This window comes from Bos grunniens, chromosome 5 (assembly GCF_055505025.1).
Source record: "Bos grunniens cultivar Pamir isolate PY7600 chromosome 5, Bosgru_T2T1.0, whole genome shotgun sequence".
In the NCBI taxonomy this organism is placed as follows: Eukaryota; Metazoa; Chordata; class Mammalia; order Artiodactyla; family Bovidae; genus Bos; species Bos grunniens.
Window position 1 is genome coordinate 30,868,776 of NC_141169.1, and position 21,049 is coordinate 30,889,824.

Here is a 21,049-nt window from a genome sequence, read left to right on the forward strand (position 1 = left end):
TCCAGGCTCCAGGATTTTATTACAACAGCCTGAACAGACTAATGTAATCTTTCCCAACAATTCTACTTCTCTTCACCCGACCCCTGCCCCTGGTCCTGATTTTGTTCAGGCCTTTATCTCCTCCATATTATCTCTGCATTCTCAAATGCTGCTAAAAGAATCCTTCCAAAGAGTATACTCAAAAACTGACTAGGGAGAGGAGACACCAGTCCACATGTCCTACCAACCTCCCAGAATCCTTCTTGCTGGAATCAATCTCGGCTGAGTAATGCGTGAGCCACCAGGAAGGACCCTGAATCAGAATGATTGGCCAGAGACAATCTGGAAACTAGCCTTATTACCATAAATCTGAGACTGCGAGCCATGTGGCAAAGCAGTTCTCCTGGATTTTCTTACCCAGCAGCTGTCTGCACAGTCACCTCTTCTCAACAAAGACTCTTTGCTTTGTCAGAAAAACAAAAATAAAATACAAAAAACCTGACTAGAACATAGGACTATCTTCTACAGCAGAAAAGACTCAGCTGAACACGAGACTCCTCTAAACTTGATTCACCTGACTTTTTAGGTTTGTCTCCTGTCCTCCCACCACATACCCTATGCTCCAGCCTCACTGAAATTCTTATTATTGCTTGTTCTGTGCTCTTCTACAGTTCTCCATTTTCACTTGTACAGTTCCTCCTCCTTAAACTGCCTTTTCCCCTTCCTGATCACCCCTCCTTCCATCACCTTCTCATTCACACTGTCTCACTTTTTCCATTGGCACATCTATTTATCCCTCAGCCCTGGATCAAGTGACATCTACTCCCTGAAGCCTTAGACAGCATTTTGCACACCCTTCTCTTATAAAACTTATCTCATTGTTTTATAAACATTATTTTCAGAGTCTTCCTTACTAGATTCTGAGAACCTGAAAGAAAGATACCTATTCATCACTGAATCTTCTTTTGTACTTGAAACAAAGCAGGTACTGGATATACGTGTCTTACATAAACCAAAAAGACCCAGAGTCCAGACAAGACATACACAAAAAAATTAAACAACAATGGCAGTTGAGGAACCACAAGTTATGTATTGGGTATCCTCCATGGCACCTAGCCCAGTGTCTTGTACATAGTAGACTCAGTAACATCACTGAATTAGGTTTCAAATGAAAAGTAAGAGAAAATAAGAATCACAAATCTGGGAGAACTCCAGGATGGGATTTCAAAGCTGGTACCCACTACTATGGGCTTCCCTGGTAGCTCAGCTGGTAAAGAATTGGCCTGCAATGCAGGAGACCCCAGTTCAATTCCTGGTTGGGAAGATCCCCTGGAGAAGGGAATGGCCACCCACTCCAGTACGCTGGCCTGAAGAATTCCACAGACAGAGGAGCCTGGCAGGCTACACACAGTCCATGGGGTCAAAAAGAGTCAGATATGACTGAGCAACTTTCACTGTCACCTACTAATATAACCAAAGGTCCTAGCTGGTGCCCTCAAACTTAGTCCATACCTCTATTCCTCTGTACCTTACCTCCTCTGCTCCAGACTATCAGCTCTTTTGAAGTGGGGAGGCACGAGAGTCTCTTACTCATCTTCGTTATCTTGCATTCTTTATCTGTTGGTATTTAGCCAGATGCTTTGCACATGATAAGCATCCAATAATGTCTTTTACATTTTGCTAAAAACCAAAGATTATGCTGAACCTGGGGGGATCAGAATAGGCTGCAGATAAGAAAAATAGAAATCCAGATCAGGGACACAGCAGGAAGGAATTTGTTTCTTGTTGCTGTTCTGACAAATCACCACAAACTTAGTGGCTTAAAACAATAGAGATTCATTATCTTACAGTTCTAGAGATTAGACGTCTGAAAACAGGTCCTACAGAGCTAAAATTGAAGTGTTAAGACCGTGTTCCTTCTACAAGCTCTAGGGGAAAATCTGTTTCCTGACCTTTTCCAGTTTCTAGAGACTGCTGCATTCTTTGGCTGATGACCCTGCATCCTCTTGACCTCTGCTTCAGTTGTCACATCTCCTTCTCTCATTCTGACTCTCCTGTCTCCCTCTTTGAGGACCCTTGTGGCTACATTGAGCCCACCCAGATAATCCAGGATAATCTTCCCCTCTCAAGCTCTTTAACTTAATCTCATCTGCAAAGTCCCTTTTGCTACATAAAATAACATATTCACAGGTTCTGGGGATTAGGATGTGGGTACTTTGGGGAGCCATTATTCTGTCTACCACAAGGAATAAAGCTGAAGACATAAAAATGCACAACTAATGTTAGGAGATGGACCTTTCCTGCTGAAGCAAAGGACTCACGAATATTAGAGCCAAGTAAGATAGGAGAGGTGATGGCACCCCACTCCAGTACTCTTGCCTGGAAAATCCCATGGACAGAGGAGCCTGGTAGGCTGCAGTCCATGGGGTCGATAAGAGTCGGACATGACTGAGCGACTTCACTTTGACTTTTCACTTTCATTCATTGGAGAAGGAAATGGCAACCCACTCCAGTGTTCTTGCCTGGAGAATCCCAGGGATGGGGGAGCCTGGTGGGCTGCTGTCTATGGGGTCGCACAGAGTCAGACATTACTGAAGCGACTTAGCAGCAGCAGCAAGATAGGAAAACTAGATTGAAGAGGCCTTGGGGTTTGGAGATGATAGAGATTTTTAAATTGATATTGCCAGCGTGGATCTCCGGTCTCACACATACCAGAAGCCTAGTAGCTACCTCAACTTGGATGTCCAATCAGCAAATCAAGCTCAACATGGCTAAAAACACTGTCCCTGATCTTCCCTTTCTGGCTGTCCTTCACCAAATCTATTCCTCACACAAACTTTCTCCATTTCAGTCAATGAAAACTCCACCCTCCCACTTGCTCAGGTCAAATGCTTTGGCACTGATTTTCAATCACTCTCAACATCCAAACTGTCAAACAATTCTATTGGTTCTTCTTTCAAACCCATTAAAAATCCGATCATTTCTACTTGTGCAACCACAACACTGTTCCAAACCACCATCATCTCTCACCTGTATTATTGTAATAGCCTTCTCACTGGTCTTCCTGCCCATGCCTCTATTCCTTTCATTTGCCATGCAGGAGCCAGAAGATCCTTTAAACCATAAGTTAGATCATGTCACTCTTCTGCTCAAAATCTTCCAATGGCTACTATCTTAGTTAGAGAAAAACCAAAGTCCTTGCAACAGTCTACACCATCCTGCACCATATGGCTTCTGGTTACCTTTTTGACCTTATCTTTTTTAAAAAAATAATTAAATTAATTTATTTATTTTTGGCTGTGCTGGGTCTTCGTTCCTTCGTAGGCTTTTCTCTAGTTGTGGTGAGCAGAGGCGACTCTTGTTTTGGAGCACAGGCTCTAGAGTGTTTGAGCTCCAGTAGTTGCAGTTCCCTGGATCTAGAGCACTAGCTTAGTAGATATGGTGCACAGGCTTGGTTGCTCCATGGAATGTGGGATCTTCCCGGACCAGGGATCGAACCTGAGTCTCCTGATTTGCAGGTGGATTCTTTACCACTGAGGCACCAGGGAAGCCCTGATCTCATCTTTTACTACTCTTTCCTTTGCTCATCGCATTCCAGTCACATTGACCTCCTTCCTATTCCTCTAACACATCAAGTATAGCATGTACTTGACATTTCCTCTGGATCATTCTTCCCCCAGATAGTCCCATGACTCAATTCTTCACTTCCCTCAGCTTTGTATCCAAGACCTCACCTTAATAGTGAGGTCTGCTCTGATCATCCTATTTAAAATTACAAAGGTCCGTCTAGTCAAGGCTATGGTTTTTCCAGTGGTCATGTATGGATGGGAGAGTTGGACTGTGAAGAAAGCTGAGTGCCGAAGAATTGATGCTTTTGAACTGTGGTGTTGGAGAAGACTCTTGAGAGTCCCTTGGACTGCAAGGAGATCCAACCAGTCCGTTCTGAAGAAGATCAGCCCTGGGTGTTCTTTGGAAGGAATGATGCTAAAGCTGAAACTCCAGTACTTTGGCCACCTCATGCGAAGAGTTGACTCATTGGAAAAGACTCTGATGCTGGGAGGGATTGGGGGCAGGAGGAGAAGGGGACGACAGAGGATGAGATGGCTGGATGGCATCACTGACTCGATGGATGTGAGTCTGAGTGAACTCCGGGAGTTGGTGATGGACAGGAAGGCCTGGTGTGCTGCAATTCATGGGGTCACAGAGAGTCTGACACGACTGAGTGACTGAACTGAACTGAACTGAACTCATCTCTATTCCATTTCATTTTTTTTTTTTTTTAATTTTGGCAGTGCCAAGAGACATGAAATCTTAGTTGTTCCCTGACCAGGGATCAAACCCTCGCCCTCTGCATTGGCAGAGTGGAATCTTAACCACTGGACCATCAGAGTAGTCCCTTGATTTTATTTTTGTTAACACTGATCACTAACACCTGTACATTTTATTTAGTTTATTGTCCACCTTTTTTCCTACCCAGAAGAGCAAGGAGAGCGAGATGTATGCTTCTTTCTTTTTTTGCGGGGGGGGGGGGGGGGTGGGAGGTGGGGGTGAGGGTGGGGGGTGGGGGTGGGGGTGGCGGGTGTCATACCACACAGCTTGCAGGATCCCAGTTCTCTGACCAGGGATCGAACCCTGGCCCCTGGCAGTGGACCATCAGGGAATTCCCTGTATGCCTTTTTCGGTTTACACATATGTCTTCAATGCCCCAAATAGTATCTGACATATAATGAACTTTTCAGTAAATACTTGTTGAACAAATGAATGAAAAGTCAAGGTGATAACTTCAGACATGGCTGGAGTCAGGTTCTCAGCATGTTATTAGAACTCCTTCTTAGTTTTGCTTTCCTTTGCACTGACTTCATTCTCAAACAGGCTTGAGATCTTATGGTGATGGCATGATGGCCACCAGCAGCTCCAGATTTACATTCTCACAATCCAGCAGCATTCCCACTCTGGGAAGAGAGTGCCTCTTTCCTGATGATTCCAGTGAAAGCCTTAGAAATGAGTTTTATATTCCGGGTCAAGTGTCAATCCCTACAACAGTCCTAAAGGTAGAGCAAGAAAAAGCCTGGGTCATGGGGACCTTCTGGCACAGGCGTGAAATTCCGCTCTACATAGACTCAGAACAGCAGAACGTTAAGTTCCCAAATGGGGTGCTATCACTTGAAGAGGGATATAGGCTCAGCTGGCAGAAACAACAGATGTCCATCACATAAATGATGACCCACCCAGCAGACCTCGGCCAGAACAGCATTGTCCTGCCTCTCCATTTTCACATCCAATCAGATCAACCTCTGAACGTTGGTAAGGTCCTCTCAACTGCCTTTTCACCTGTCAGTTACGGTATTTCCCTATCCCTGAATGGCCCAAATATGATCTCCCTCATCTTGACTCTTTAACAGATGTGGTCTCTCTCCCACTTCTGAGCATCCTACTTGTTTCTACTTCTCTTGTAGTTATTTTTTTCACAATGTGCCCTATACCTTACTTATTTGTGTATATTATGAACTGTTGTGGAAAACGGCCGCTTTCCGCGCCCAAGCCGACACACCTCACGCCCTCAGCAACTGCGGTGATTAGATACGCACCAGGGCCGCCAGGGCGCGCCAAGTGCCAGGCGCGAGGCCGCCGGGAGGGAGTCGGAGGAAGAGTGGGCAGGAGGCGCTGTGATTGGCAGTTGCTGCAGTCAATCGGACGCAGGCGGGGGCGGGGCGGGGCGGGGCGCCAGGGAGGCCCGTGGGCGAGAGGCGGGGTCTGCATGAATGGGGCGCGCGGCGCGCGGCTGCAGTCGGCGCTCGGGGGGGAAGCAAGAGTCCTGGCCCGGAGTGGGTGGGAGGAAGCGAAGTGTTGGGGGGAGGGAAAGAGCGCGGGGGGCGGGGAGGGGCAGCGCCGGGGCGGCGCGCTGAGATCGGCTAGGCGGCGGGTGTGAGCGAGAGCCGTGGCCGCGGTGCCTGTCGCTGCGGTGCAGCTGTCCGCTGCACCGCCTCCTGTCGGACCCCGAGGAGCCCCCGACCCGGCGGAGGAGTAGGGACCGGGGTAGCTGGCACTGAGGGAAGAGCTGGGTCCGAGCGGCCGTGCCCAGGAGCCCCGGGCGTGGAGGTGGGGGGGCTAAGGCCCCCAAGGGGGCCCCGCCGCGATGGGCAACCTGGAGAGCGCCGAGGGGGGCCCGGGCGAGCCCTCCTCTGTCTCGCTCCTGCCGCCGCCTGGCAAGATGCCGATGCCGGAGCCCTGTGAGCTGGAAGAGAGGTTCGCCTTGGTGCTGGTGAGAGCCGATCCTGTCCCTTCCCCCTCCTACCGCCCCCCCCCCCCCCCCCCCCGCTCAAGCCCCGATCTCAGCGCCCCGGGGGGGACTTTGCCCGGATTCCTCGGTCCGGCCCACCCCTTCAGTCAGGATCCCCAATGGCCCTCGACCCCCAGCGCCTTTCCAGGCGCTGAGCAGCCCCTTCGGGGACCTCCCAAGCGAAGCCTCTACCTCTGGACACTTAGGAGGAGGGGTCCCTAACCCGGGACCGCCCCAGTATCCAGAGTTCTTCCTCTTCTCTCCCCCTTCTGCCGCCCTTCGCACTTCTCCCCACTTCCTTGACAGTCTCCCCAGATCCCTGGGATTCTCATTTCTAAATCTTTGGCGGGAGAGGGGGAATTCAGAAGCTCTGGGCCGGCCCATTCCTCAGCCTCAGTCCGGGTTCTCTGACTGGGGAGACCGCCTCTCGTGTTAACATGGAGGCTTTCCAGGGAGTGGGTCCTACTCCCAGCCCAGACCAGATGTTTAGGGGAGAGGAGGGGGAATGGAGAGGGGCTGGCAGCCCGTGAAGGGGGTGGAATAAAGAGTGATGCCATTCTACTTATTTTCAGAACGGCCTGCAGGCATCCTGCAAAGTTACAGTGGGTTTGCCTAAAAGGGCTGAACATGTGGATAAACCATTTCACTAGTGTATTTTTCCAATTGAAACAATACACAAACCATCCTGCCTCCCCCACAACCCCCCTTTTTATGTTAAGCCCTAGTGGTTGGTTTTTGTTTTGTGCCTGTGCTTCTTTTTAGTCTTTCTGTAGGTTCCTAAGTGATCTGTATGAGTGAGGTTTTAGGGCTGACTTTGGGACCCTCCTTTGATGTGGAGATTGGACATTGATGTTAGTGGCTGTCTGGAACCAGAGGATCTGATTGATATCACTGAGATGGAGACAGAGAATATGTTGGAGCTAAAAATGATATTTTGGAGAAAGTGAACTAGGTGATGGAACATTTGCTAACAGAGGTAAATCTTAGAGAAACTTGGGGAAATAGTTCCCAGTTGCTCCAAGAACTCTGTTAGAGGCAGTGCCAATGCTGCCTTTATTGTTACTGTGGCCAGAAAGGCTGACTTTGCCTTTGCCTGTGAGGAGGGATAAGTTGTGGACTTAGCAGCCTTATTGGATTTCATCTGCTTTGGAATAGGCAGATTAGATCTGTTGGCATCAGTGAAGCTGTCTAGAGATCCTGGCCTCTCCAATGGTGCAGAGCCTGACATCAGCCCATTGGCACCGTAGCGGGATCAGAGAGGGTCCACGGAGTTCCAAAGGGAAGCTGGCACCTCTCTTGCCCATCAGCTCTGTGAAGGGCCTGAGGGATCTGAGCCACACATCCTGTGGCCCTCTGCATTTCCCCTAGCCTCTTCAGGGGGATGGGGTGAGTCAGTGATTACTAATGTGCTGAGGCCATCTCAGAGGCTGAGGAGGAGAGCCTGGGATTTGGTGCCCTTGAGAACAAGAGCTCAACTGTTGGGGAAAAGAGTAGGAGGGAATCTGCACTCCACTAACGGTGTGAAAACCCCCCAGTGGCATGAGGTAGCTACAGAACTGGAGAGAAAGGGCTGTTCAAAGGTAGACTGATTGGGGGCTGCCTTAGGTAGGGGCTACCAGGCTGGTTGTTGTGAGAGCTCAAAACCAGAGTTGGTCATGTCCTCTTGGGGGTTTGGTTGACACGTTTGTTTAGTTGGCAGGTTAATGGCTTAATATTCACAAAATGTACAAGGTATCCTGATTACTAGCCAGCAAGCCCAGGTCAAGCCAGAGACCTGACCACCCACTCACAAGCCTTCTTTTCTGTATAAAGTTCTGATTTGTTTCCTTGTTGCTTTTGTTTTGATCTTTCTACTGCTGATGGGGAGCTGGGACAGGGCAGGCCCGGGGCTAGTTGTCTTAAGAAAAGAGGGAATTTTACCTCATTTTTCCAACACATGGAAATCATGCTTTCTTGGAGATTTGAGTTCTTCTCGGGGGCTCTTAAAGATCCCTTTTTCCTCTGTTCCTAAAACATGCCCTTTCCACTATCCTTTGGGAACTCCATTGGCTATTAGCTGTTTGACCCTGGAACAGGCTCAGGTGTATGTCCTAACAGGGAGGATAAGCTTAGTAAAGTAGAAAAGGCAGGGGCTCTGACTTAGCAATTGTCTTAACCTCTCTGAGCCTAGATTTTTTTCATCTGTACAATGGGGCAAATGATTCCCATGCTGGTGGGATTTTGAGAATTAAGTGAAGTATGTATATAAAGTGCTTAGCACCTGGTACTCAATATAGATTTGTTTCTTTTTTTGATTGTGTGACAGGTTGCTCCTTTTTCACCATTTTCTTTCCCAGATTGTCAGCCTCACTGTGATTGACGTGGTTTATGAAAAAGTTATTTGTTGGTTTTGCTGAGGTGATGCGCTGGTGTCCTGGTTAAGCATATGCATTTTCAAGTCAAAATGGGCTCGTATATGGCTCCTCACAGTCTCCAGTTAGAAAAGTATTTGACCTCCAGCAGGTTACTTAATCTCTGTAAGTCCCAGGTTCCTCTTATAAATGAAGATAGTAATAGTATTTCCCACATGAGGTTATTGTGTGAATTTAACAAAACTAGAAGTTAAGTCCTTAGTTAGCATAGTCTGGCATCTACTATATGCTCAGTAAATGGTAGTTTTTAAATGTGTAACTCTCAGCTATGACTCAGATCTGAGAGCACTTGTATTCCCAGAAAAGTATTTTCAGTTCAAAAATCTGATGAAACCAGTTACCCCATTATGTACAGCCAGTCCCAGGATATGCTGCTGCTGTCACATGGAGGGCGTCCCCAGTCCCAATATATCTATGGAAACCCCCCCCTGAAAAACACCCTGGCTCGGGAAGTTGTATCACTGCTGAGTCAAGACCACAGGCTCCCTGCTTTTTGGTGCAGACACGTGATCTGACCCACAATCTGTCAGCTGAGGTTGGAGAACTCAGGTCTGAAGCCATGAGGTGATTTGTGCAAGACATTGTTCCCAAGAGTGCTGCCCCAGTCCAGTGTCCTCCCCTGGGGCTTTCCTCCTGGTATGCTGAGATGCTGCCCTTCTTTGCTCTGGGGGCAGCTGACATCCCGGATGGATCCCCTCTGGCTGGATCAGCTTCCACCATTTATTCTGTGTAAAGTACAAACAGTATTATTTTCTAGATGTGCCCTCATATTAAAAAGGCTGTGAAGCTGCTATGTATGTTACACTGTTTCCTTGGGATCCTCCCTTACCCCATGTCTTGACAGCAGCGCCTATTCTGTTGAGAACTGAGAGTTTAGGATGGGCAGTTATTGGAGCTCCTCTTTATTAACACCAGGATGAGAGCCGATCTCTGGTCTGGTAAGGCCCCCTTCTGTGTTTTGGTCCTGGCTGGATTACTACCCAATCTTAGTTGCTCAGAAGCTAGTATGCTGGCCAGTGCTGGCGTAGAGAGGGGAGACAGCGAGCTTTAATGGTCTTGAAAGGATAGCTTTTCTTGTTTGCACCCTGATTTTTCTATTTGCTAGCTTATTACAGATTTGAGATGAAGTCTAAAGGTTCTGATGCCAGAAAAAGCCCTGGGTATTCCGCAAGAGGAGGCTCTCAGGGCACGAGGGAGGGGCTGTGTGACAGCCTGTCCCTGCCATGGCCCCTCCTTTCACATTTCCCTGGTGATGACTGATGACTTGGGGTTTTGCTAGAAGTGTAGCATTGATGTGGGAGCTAAACTGGCCTGGGTGCTAGTTGTCAAGAGACTTTGAGAGGCCTCCTTTGACATAGAAAGGGGCTGGAAAAAACTTGGACTAAATATCAAGTTCCAAATCGCCATGGTGGAAATGTTTTTCCCAGCCTTGGGGATTGTGGTGAATTAGTTCAGGCTGGGATAGAACTTGGGGGAGGGAAAAGGCTCTTGACAGCAGCTCTGGCCAGAGGAACCCCCTTGTTAAGAGACCCCATTTAGAAGACCCTAGGCCACAGAGAGGAGCCTAATTCCTAGACTTTTCCATGTGACCCTGCTTTAGACTGGGGAGGTGTAGGGCTGGGTGGGAGAGGGATGGAACTGATGCAGTGGACTCCTTGTGATTTGAGGATGTTTCATTGCTCGTAAGGAGATTCAACCTTTTTTTCTTTTTTTTCTTAAAGTAATACTCATTCTCTAAAAAAAAAGTTTGGGCAATTTATAATTTAGATTAAAGGAAAAAGTCCATATTTTCTCCATTCCTTTAGCAAATGGAGACATGTGTTCTAAAAGTTTTCATATTTGTTTGTCTGTGTAGAGTTTTGTATCAATACAATGTTGTGATAGTAGTGTGTGTGTGTATACATACATATTTATCCAATATGGCTTTTTTTTTTTTCGCTTTTGTTATTTCAGTAGTTTTCCCAGGCTAGTCACTGTAAACATTTTTAAATGCTTGCACAATGGTCCATCAAGTGAATGTACTATTGTTAACTCTCCTCCTATTGTTGGACATTTGTTTGCTTCTGTTTGCCGGCATGAACAGTGTTGTGATGAATATCTTGGTGTACATTTTCAGTAGAGTTTTCTTTGGGATAGAAACCCAAAATTGATCTTGCCAGATTGTAGAAAATAATGTTTTTCAGGTCCTAAATATGTTCCAAATGATTTTTTTAAAAAAGAGATTAATGCATGTGAGTGTCTTTAAAGGGAGGGAGGAGGGTTGAGAATAGCTTCTTTTCTCCAGATTATGAAAATAAAACACTTTTTAAGCAAATTTAGAAGTAAAAAGTTTGTAAAGTATAAAATACATAAAAAATATAAATAAGAGAATTAAAATCACCTATAATCTCTCCATTTACTTTTAACATTTTGATGTACTTATATTTTAACAATTAGTCATACTGTGCATATTGTTTTGTAAATTGATTTTTAATTTGACTATTTTAAGCATTTTTTCATTTGTTTATTCTTCAGTATCGTGATTTCATATCTGCAGAATATTCCATAATATAGTATTTTATTAATGCCTTATATTTCCTCTCTCTCTCCTTTTTGTTACTATAATTAACACTGTGATGAATTTTCTGTGCATAAATATTTGTGTGCATCTCTATTTCCTTGGGATAAATTGCTGGAAGAGAAATTACTGGATCAAAGGCCTTTGAGAAATATGCCTTCTGAAAAGATTGTACCAGTTGGCTTTTCCACTGATCATGTGTCTCCTTTCTTGATAAGCTAATCATGACTGAATAGTTTAACTTTAAATACTTTTGCCAATTTAATTAGCCAGTATCTTGTAGTATCTTGTAGTATTAGTAGTAGCTTGTTCTAATTTGCATTTCTTTGAACATTTCCTCATAAGTGTTTTGGCCATCTTTTATATGTGTTCTTAGTTCTCTGTTGGGGATTTTATTATATATACATATTTCTGTAGAAAAAAATGTATACACTTTCTATACTTTTTCATTATAAAATATTTTGCGTCTATGAAAGAGCATATATAACTATAATGTAAGATTAAAATAACGATAAAATGGGTACTAGTATATCCGCTGGGGAGTTCTTAGAATTGCTTCTTGCCCCTTAATTTCTTCTCCCTGCTTTTTTATCTGGGATGAGAAAGCCCTTTAGCTCAGGACCTCTGGGATCTGTGGCTGCAGCGGGGGCGGTCCAGGTGGCAGCCGCACCAGCGCTTCATGGCTGCGTCTGTGGGGAAACAACTGCTGCACTGGTGAGAGCAGGAACCGGCTGTGGTGGAAATAGCTAATCTTCAGTGAAGTGAAAAAAGAAGCCAAGGTGGAGAGGAAATGAGACCACAGATCCTCCCCTGCCCCTGGGGTTGCCTGGGAAGGCTGGACGGAGCCAGGGCCCCAGTTCTGTGGTCGAAACCGAAGAATCTGCCCCGGAGCCGAGTGCAGAAGGCCCAGGGGACAGCAGCCCTGGCCGCCTGAAGCCAGCGTGTGATCTGGTCAGCCAGGCTGCTCACCTCCATTCCGGGGAAATGTTTCTCCCAAGTCGGAGCTGAGTTGAAGCAGTGCCAGGGAAAGGCTGGGGGTTCATTCCAGTTCGGAAATGCTCTTCAGAGAAGAGGAAGGATCTTTTTCTTTGAAGATAAGAGAGGGTGCTGTCTCCACACAGCCCCCACCCTCTGCTTCTTGCCGCGTACTTGAGAGTCCCCTCTCTGAATAGCACCGTATGGAAACGTAGGGTATTAAGGTTGTCATCCACGAAGAAGAAGGTTCCAGAATAGAGATGAACTAGGCAGCTAGAATTCCCGAGTTCCCATCTCCAGTCTGTCTTTGCCTCCCTCAGCAGAGCCACATTTTTATATCTTGTTTTCCTTGCACGGGAGAATGCGTCCCCCAGGAAAGATGTAAAGGTATCAGGCTGCCTCTTGTCTTTGAGATACTCTGGTTGTCTTCACCTCCTACCCTCCTCTATACTTCTTCTGTTTTCATCTTTCTGAATCCTCTTCCCAGACTCTCTTATGCTTTCTGTCTTCATCACTTCACAACAAAATTGTGGGTTGGGAGTTTGTGTGTTAGGTACAGGAGGACCTGGATAGGTTTTGGGGAAACAGTTTTCCCCACTCCCTTTACTAATATGCATATTCTTCTCAGTTTATAAAGTGCTTTGAGGTACTTGATGGGTGTTCTAAGTAATATTCAGAACCACAGGGGGAGAGCAGAATTATTTATGTGACTGGTTTTGCAAGTAGAGGAAGGATTTAGGCTGTTGAATTCCCATGAAGGTTCAGTTCTTGTCCTCATCTCTTTCCTTGTTCCCTCCTTGTACCACCTTCTCCCCTTCTCCCAGGTTATTCCCAGGGCTGGCTGGGCTAATGGTCAGCCCTGAAAACACGAAGGAGGAAGTGATGCACTTTCCTCCTCCCGTGCTCGCTCATTTCCACTCAGATCTAGGCTAGAGTGTCACAGCCCTCCTCTGATTGCTCAGCCCCTCTCTAAGGAAGAGCAGGGCCTGAGCCTGGTGTTTGGGTACTTTCAGAGATGGTTATCTAGTTTTACAAACTATCTACAGTTTAGAGCAGAGTTAGTTTCCTCTCAGTTTTTGCCAGCTTCCTTGCAGGGAGCTGGGAAGCCAGCCCCTAGATCCTCCCAGTATTTCCCATGAAGCCTTAAAAACATGTTATTTTGAAAGAAAAAGCACCAGTTTTGGAATCAGGAAACTTGGGTTCTGATCCAGCTTGATAGCCTGTTTTCTCCCCCCAACTGATGACCATTGGCAAAGTCTATAACTTTTCTCATTCAAGTCTCATCTTTATGAAATGATTATACCTACTTTACGAGGTTTTGAAGATGTTTAAAGTAGACAACATAGTGAAAATACTGTGTAATCTGTAAAGGTTCTACAGTTAAATGTCTGTGGCATATACATTACCCACTGTATACCGCCTCTTAACGTGGTTTTCAGATGGGGGAGGTATTGTCCCAGGGGGAGTTTTTGGTAAGTGGGGATGTTTTGGTATCACACTGACTAGGGGAGATGGGGGTGGCTTTTGACATTTAGTGCCCAACAACTAGGAATATTAAACATCCCACAGTGTTTGGGTCAGTCCCACACAATAAAGAATGATCCTACCCAAAATGCTAATAGCACTTCTGCTGAGAATTATCTTCTGTTGATCTGTACCTCGTTGTTTTGTGTTCCAGTTGGGGATGAAGCTTTAAGGACAGTAAAAGTAAAGGCAGAGTAACAGTTTTTGGTTTTTCTCATGGTTTTCCCATTTCCTGGTACACCTTCAAGGAAGAGCTGGACCTCCCATCTTTTTATTACCTTTGTCTATAGGTTTAAGGGCGGATTCCCTAGTTCCTTCTGTACTGTGAGTTCTATCCTACAACTTGTCAAGGAGCAATTTGGGGTACACATTTCACTGTTGACCTTTACTAACCCCATTAGCTCCTCAATCCAGGAGAAGTGTTCTTTTAGGTTGGGAATATGTTTAAGAGCTCTTTAAACAGTGTTTCTGGATCTTTTGAGTAAAGGACCCTTTTGAAAATCCACTTAAATTTGTGACTCCTAATTCTAGGCATGCACACAGCCCTTTAGGGTTTTAAACCCATTCTTGGGTCTGCTAGGGAACCCCTGGCTTTGAGCCTAGAGGAATAGGAAGGGAGACGAGGAGAAGCCACTGTAGGAGCTCCTTCATACAGATAGTACTCAATATTTTTATAAGAGGAAAGGAGTCGTTTATCAGTTCAGATAAAAGGATGCCTTTGTTGGTGGATCCAAAAAGAGAGCGTGTTGAAACGTGGTTGACTGCCATTCAGAGGGAGATATTCTGGTCCCTGGACATCTTAACTTTGACTAAGGATACTTTGTGGTGAGGTCTGCCCCTTTGAGCCAGACCCTCAACCTCCAGGAACATCCAGGTAGGGATGGCAGGATGTACTTTGACAAGCCAGGGGAACCAGGGGCATCCTTGCAGTGAGGCCCTAAGGTTAGGTCATCTCCCTGTGTTTGTAGGTATTACCTGCCCAATCTGCAGCTCTCTCCCACAGGCCTAAGGTCTCTGGGGAAATCCAGGCGGTTGTGGCTTCCCTGGGCATGCCTTAAAGGGGATTTTTGACATACAGTTTCTAGCAGTTACTTCTATGAGTAAATCCTTTTGCTTTCTATCTTGCCAAGAAAAACAAAAAAGACCTTTGCTTTTATTGACTGCTCAGAATATTTCATACCAAAATTTTGTGAAGAAAAGTTCAGATCTTTGGAGGGCTTTATTTATTATGAAAAAAAAAAATTTTTTTTTCAGGACAGTGTTAAGAATGTTTTTTCTGGGTGGAGTCTACCATCTCATCCTTATAGGAGTGGCTCGGTTTCTGCTCCACCAAATGCCTAGACTTAACTCGTATAGCTTAAGGAAAGAATTCAACATTTTTTGGGTATATGCCACATACTTTTACACGAATTATCTCATTAAATGTGTTAGTTATTTTATGTCTGTTGTACAGGTGATGAAACCAGGACTCAGAGGAGTTAACTAACCTGGAGAAGGTCTCAGCTTAAATGTCACTTAGAGGCCTTAAGTAAAAATTTTTGTTTAGATATTTTTGTTCATGCTAAAAGGATTGATAGAGATACAGCTTCTAAAAGATGCTCATATAGATTTTAAAGAACAGAGAAAATTTTCTGGAAGAATACAAATAAGTCTAATAATGAATACCTGTGAAATGCAGGGAAGGAATCATAATAGGAAGAACAGGAAAGTCAAAGGGAATTTAGGTTTATATATTATGTTGACATTTCTTACAAGGAGAATATATTTATGTGTTAGTTATACAATTAAAAGTTAAAGAAAAATTAATCTCATTAGAAATCAAAGAAATGAATATTTCGATGATACACTTATATACTCATCATCAGGGCAAAATTTTAAAGATTGACAGCGTCTGTGGTTGTCATTGGGCTCCCCTGATGATTCAAATGGTAAAGAATCTGCCTGCAACACAGGAGACCCAGGTTCGATCCCTGGGTCGGGAAGATCCCCTAGAAAAAGGAATGGCTACCCACTTCCATATTCTTGCCTGGAGAATTCCATGGACAGAACAGCCTGGTGGGCTACAGTTCATGGGGTCGCAAAGAGTCAGACACAACTGAGTGACTAACACAACGACATGGTTGTCACTAATAGTACATTAATACACCGTTAGGGGTAGTGTAATTTGGTACAGACATTTTAGAAGGTATTTTGTAGGGTCTACTGGTTTCATATGTGCATGCCCTTTAACTTGGTCATCTCATATCTAGGAAGCTGTCTTACAGAATTGTTTATGCATGTGCATGAAGGTGCATGGAAAAGATCCTCAGGACAGCATTGTTTACAATAAACATCTGGGAGAAACCTGATTGTCCATTTCCTGTCCATATCTATTCCTTTACCGTTCATCTGGTTACTTTGGGCAAATACAGGGAGTTATCCTTCATTTTTCCTTCTGCTTTCTCCATACCCAGTCTATTACCCTGCCAGTTCCATCTCCGAAAATATGTCTCAGATCTACACATTCTATCTCTACTGCCTCAGTCCAAGCCAGTATCAACTCTGACTTGTATTACACCCAACAAATTGGCGTCCCGATTTCTTCCACTGTCCCTTTCTCCATCCTCACATCCATTTTCCACAAAGCAGCCAAATTTAAACTACAAGTCAAATAGCATCATTTCCTACCGAGAAATCTTTTTAATGGTTTCCTTCTTGAAGGAAAAAACAGCAAACTCCTGGCTTTGGCCCCTAAGAGTGCATTATTTTGGCTCCTGCTGACTTCTTTAACCTTACTCGCCCTCCTGATTGCTAGCCTCCACATTAGCCTTCCTTGAGTTAGGACAAGTTCCTTCCTTGTCTCAGGGCCTTTGCACAAGCTGTTTCCTCTCCAGGAATGTCTTGTCCTTGGATTTTCAAATGGTTCAATCTAGTTTATGCTTCAGGGCTCAGTTTTTATAATATCACCTCTCAGAGAGGCCTCTCTTCCTTATTATTCTCTATCTTAGCATCCTATTAACTTCTTTTGTATCATTTTCTATTTTAAAATTCTTTGTTTAATTGTTTATTATCTGTCTCCCCACTGTTGATTCCATGAGGGTAGAGACTTTCTGTATGCTTATCACTATCCACCCCAATACCTGGCACTGGGTAGGCCCTCAATAAATGGTTGTGGCTGATGGGAATCTCCAAGATATGTGTGTGTGTGTAAATATAATAGTCTAAAAGGGGAATTAAAAGAAAACTACATATAATGCTTTATAAAGCAACATGTTTGTATGTAAATGTATAGAAAAAAAGGCCTGGAACAATCAATACCAAGTTGTGGGTTCCTGTGGTTACCTGTGGAGGGGGATGGATAGAGTTGGGGACCAAACAGTGATTCCTTTTTATTCTATAAGCTTTTGAGTTGATTAATTTTTTAAGCTACACATATCCACATATTTGTTCCTCTTTTAAGGGAAAAGGAGGAATAAAAATAGGGGAGGAAGATTCAACTTTTGCTGCAAAAAAGAAAGCTCCTGTCTCTCTGCACTGATCCAAAAGAAGAGAGCAGGAGGAAGAAAGGACACCACTGGGGTCATTCCCTGCTCTGTACTGAGGTTGGCACTAGTTTTCATAGCAGGAAGAATCCTAAGAGATGCCCTTATTCCCTGAGGCTGTATTTTAAATTCATAAATGTAGGCACAATCTCGGTCCCCTAGACACAGGCAGGTTGTGTATTTTTAGCCTCTTTCATTTCTAGGCTATTGAAAGCTGCACCTCCAGCCTCAGCAGAGCTTTAGCAGATGAAGTTAGCAAAGAGAATAAACATGAGCTCTGGGCTTCACTGCAGCTAAGCTTCTCAAAGTTAAGTCAGTTCAGCAGCTGGGAACTGACTTAGGAAACTGTGTTCTCTAGATTCTAGTCTCCCAGAAACACGAATAGCTCATCATTTTCACAGCTAATGTTTGTTGTGTGCTAATGGTAGGCTGGTCACCTGGCAGACTCTTTATACACGTTATCTCACTTAATCTCCACAACTTTATGAAGTAATTATTATTATCTCCATTTTATAGATGAGGAAATGGACGTCCAAGAAGGCTAAATAGCTCACCTAGGATCACACAGTTGGTAGGTGGTGAAGTCAGAATTTGAATCTAAGCAGTTTGACTCCAAAACCCACATCCTTAACCACAATCTCCTTCTCTTTCTGGGGTCAGCACCTCCCTCGCCTTCAGTATTGTTTTGGTGGGGATTGTGTACATTACAACAGAAATCAGGGGAAGTAGGACAAGTCATCTTTTGCTGAGCGGTGTGGTGGGAAGGTCTGGGCTTCAGAATCCCAGCCAGGTTTGGGTTTGAATCCCAGCTATCCCGTAGGACATTCACTGTCCAACAAATGTTTCCTTATTCATTTACTCTGTGCCAGTGATACCACTGGGTATACAGTGGTGAAAAACAAATATCACCTCTGCCTTCATGGAGTTTATGGGAATGCAGATATTAAATGAATAAGTACTTAATTACAAATCGTATGTCCTTGGAAGGCAAAGAACAGGTTGTTAGGAGAGAATGTAACCAACACTCCCCTTTAAATGAAGGCCAGAGGCAGCCTTGGGATCTATGAGAGACTCTACGTTCATCTAATTTTCCTTCCTATCTTGCTTTACTAAGAAAATAGGTCTTAGGTGCCCGCTGTATATACAACACTTTCTTGAGTGCTTTGGAGAATACCAAAAAATAGAAGATAATTGGAAAGATAAAATATGCATTTAGAGCTGTACTTTGAATGACTAGAGAATTAAAACAAGTGCATGTCCTCGGGTTATCTGTGAGGTTCTCTGTGTGCCTCAGTAATTTTATCTATAACGTGGGGTTACTGTTTGTCTTGCCCAGTCACATGTTTTTTGAGAAGACCAAATGAGATCATGAGGTGATGAGGGGCCGCATAGCTCCAAGCACAGAAGGACTAGAGGGTTAGGGAAGGATTAGCATGGCCTAGGATTGCTAATCAGGCAGTGCTCTCAGAAGGAAGTGGACTTGAAGTCAGGCCTTAAAGGGGACAGGTGTGGATTAGGAGAGAGGAAGCGGAAGGCTAGAGCAGAATGGGAGGGGAGTAAAGAGGAGGAATGAGCCAGATCTGTGAAGGGCAGCCAGGAGACCCACCTGTCAGGGTAGAAGATCCTAGCTCTAGACACAGACGTGAGCTTGGATCAGAACAGTTGGCCAGTTCATAGAGAGTTTGGTCTGAAGAGCCCCTGATTGTTAGAAAAGGCTCTGGAGGCCTTCCTGCCCAGAGTTTCAGAGGGGAATAGAGATTCGTTGATAAATGGTTCCTGGCCATTCATGGTCTTGCTTGTAACAATGAGTGATTGAAATATACAAGAAAACAAAAAAACCCACTCAGTCCTTACAGGTTAGAAAATCTGAATAATTTGATTTAAGTAAAACTGGATGGAAGATGATCCCAAATGTCACCCCTGAATTGGAGAAATCTAAGGGCTTCCCTGATGGCTTAGACGGTAAAGAATCCACCTGCAATGCAAGTTACCCAGGTTCAATCCCTGGGTCAGGAAGATCCCCTGGAGGAGGAAATGACAACCCACTCCAGTGGAGAATTCCTTGGATAGAGGAGCCTGGCGGGCTACGTACAGCCCATGGGGTCACAAAGAATCCGACACAGCTGAACAATGAACACTTTCACTTTCAAAAAACATAGATGCTTCTATTTCTAGTCGCCAAGTTTGGGGCTAATTCTTGCCTTTGCCAAACTTATCTTGCCTTCCTTTAAAGTGGAATGTGGTCGTGTACTAAATAATTTATGTAATTAACAATACCTTGTTATGTTAGGTGTTCATTTCATACTACTCATTACATAGTGTCCAGTGCGTGTGTTCTCCTTTCTGCTTGCTAGTGTTTTCTTGTACACTGTACTAGGGTGGGGGGCAGTGGGATGGCACCCTCTCCCAGCCAGTCACCCCGGCTGGACACCTGGGGCTACTCTTGGCTGTGCTCCTCTTGCCTTCTCTCTGTGTGCCACCACCGCCGTAGTTCGTCCTCATCTCTTGCCTGGTCTGCTGTAGTAGACTCCTTAGGGGTCTCTCCTCCAGTCTTGCAGACCCAGCCCCATGTGCCTACTACTCCCGCCCCCATTCATCTTCACAGCCATATATACAGATCTGAGTGGTAGGTTTTCTAAGAAAAAAGAGTAAACCTTGGGATGGGAAAGAACTTTGCACATCTGAGGAACTGAAGGAATGCCAGACTGGTCAACAAGGATGCTAAAGAGACGTCAGGGATTGTAGAAGAAAGGTGATCAGGGCTTAGGTCATGGAACTTTATCAGCCTCGATAAGGAGTTTGGGGAGTGACCCAATGTGTTGTATAGTGTGAAGAGTTCACTGTCGCTGCTGTGTGGAGAATCCTGGAATCTGGCTTTCCTCCGGGCAGCCTGTTGGCCTGAGTGAGACCAGGCTCCTCAGTCAGCTCTGCCCAGCAGGGTGATCGAACCCTCTGCTCTTTCAGGTTTGACTGGTGTCCGGCCCTCTTTCCTATACCCACTTCAGGCCAGAAAGGGCAGTGCCTCTGCTAGGCTGGCCCCAGTGTTTGGCGTGCCTGCCCGTGGCCTGAGCCTATAATTTGGTGGGTTGGCTGGTTACAAAAATAAAAAGTGCGACCTATAACTAAAGCTGAGTGGATTCAGTAAAGAGGGAGCTTTTAATTTGCAGAGCTCCTGGGCTGTGTTTAACTGGAAGAGAAATGTGTCTCCTCCCTAGGCGCTGCTCCATTTTCTCCCTGGAGTACCTGCTCTGGGTGAGTTAGGGTTTGTGGGCCTGGGGGTGGTGAGCTTTAGGGAGATATTTGCAAGGGTTGTTAGTGTCCAACAACAGGTTTGATGAGGCTTCCTAGGAAGCTGGCATTATTCAGTTGCCTCTCAAATAACCCATTGGGAAGCACGTATTTTTTCATTTTAATAAGTGATACATTAAAAAAAATACTTATTTAGCTGCATCTGGCCTTAGTTGTGACACGCGAGAGGCATGTGGACTCTTGTGGCTTAGTTTCCCTGTGGCATGTGGGATCTTAGTTCTCCAACCAGGGATCAAACCCGTGTCCCCGGATTGGAAGATGGATTCTTACCCACTGGACTGCCACGGAAGTTCCGAAAGTAGAATTTTTAAATGTTTGATTGTGTGATCACTCATTTATTCACTCAACACAAATGTATTGAGTGTTAGCATTTTAGACATTAGGGGTCCCACAGTGAACAAGAGACAGAGGGACTTGCCCCATGGATGTCACGTTGTTCGTGGGGACAGTGATCAACACATACACAGGTCTGTATAGAATGTTGAGTAGGGAT

At 45.1% G+C, this 21,049-nt stretch overlaps 1 protein-coding gene across 8 annotated transcripts in view; it reads left to right on the forward strand.

Annotated features, from left to right (window-relative positions):
• The first annotated feature begins 5,893 nt into the window (after positions 1-5,893).
• Positions 5,894-21,049, forward strand: part of FMNL3 (formin like 3) — a 51,464-nt gene continuing 36,308 nt past the window's right edge. For all 8 annotated transcript variants that reach the window (XM_086399569.1, XM_086399571.1, XM_086399570.1 and 5 more), the window contains exon 1: positions 5,894-6,241. In XM_086399569.1, the coding sequence (XP_086255695.1) occupies positions 6,116-6,241 (126 nt within the window). In that variant the 5' untranslated portion in view covers positions 5,894-6,115. The remainder of the gene's footprint in view (positions 6,242-21,049) is intronic.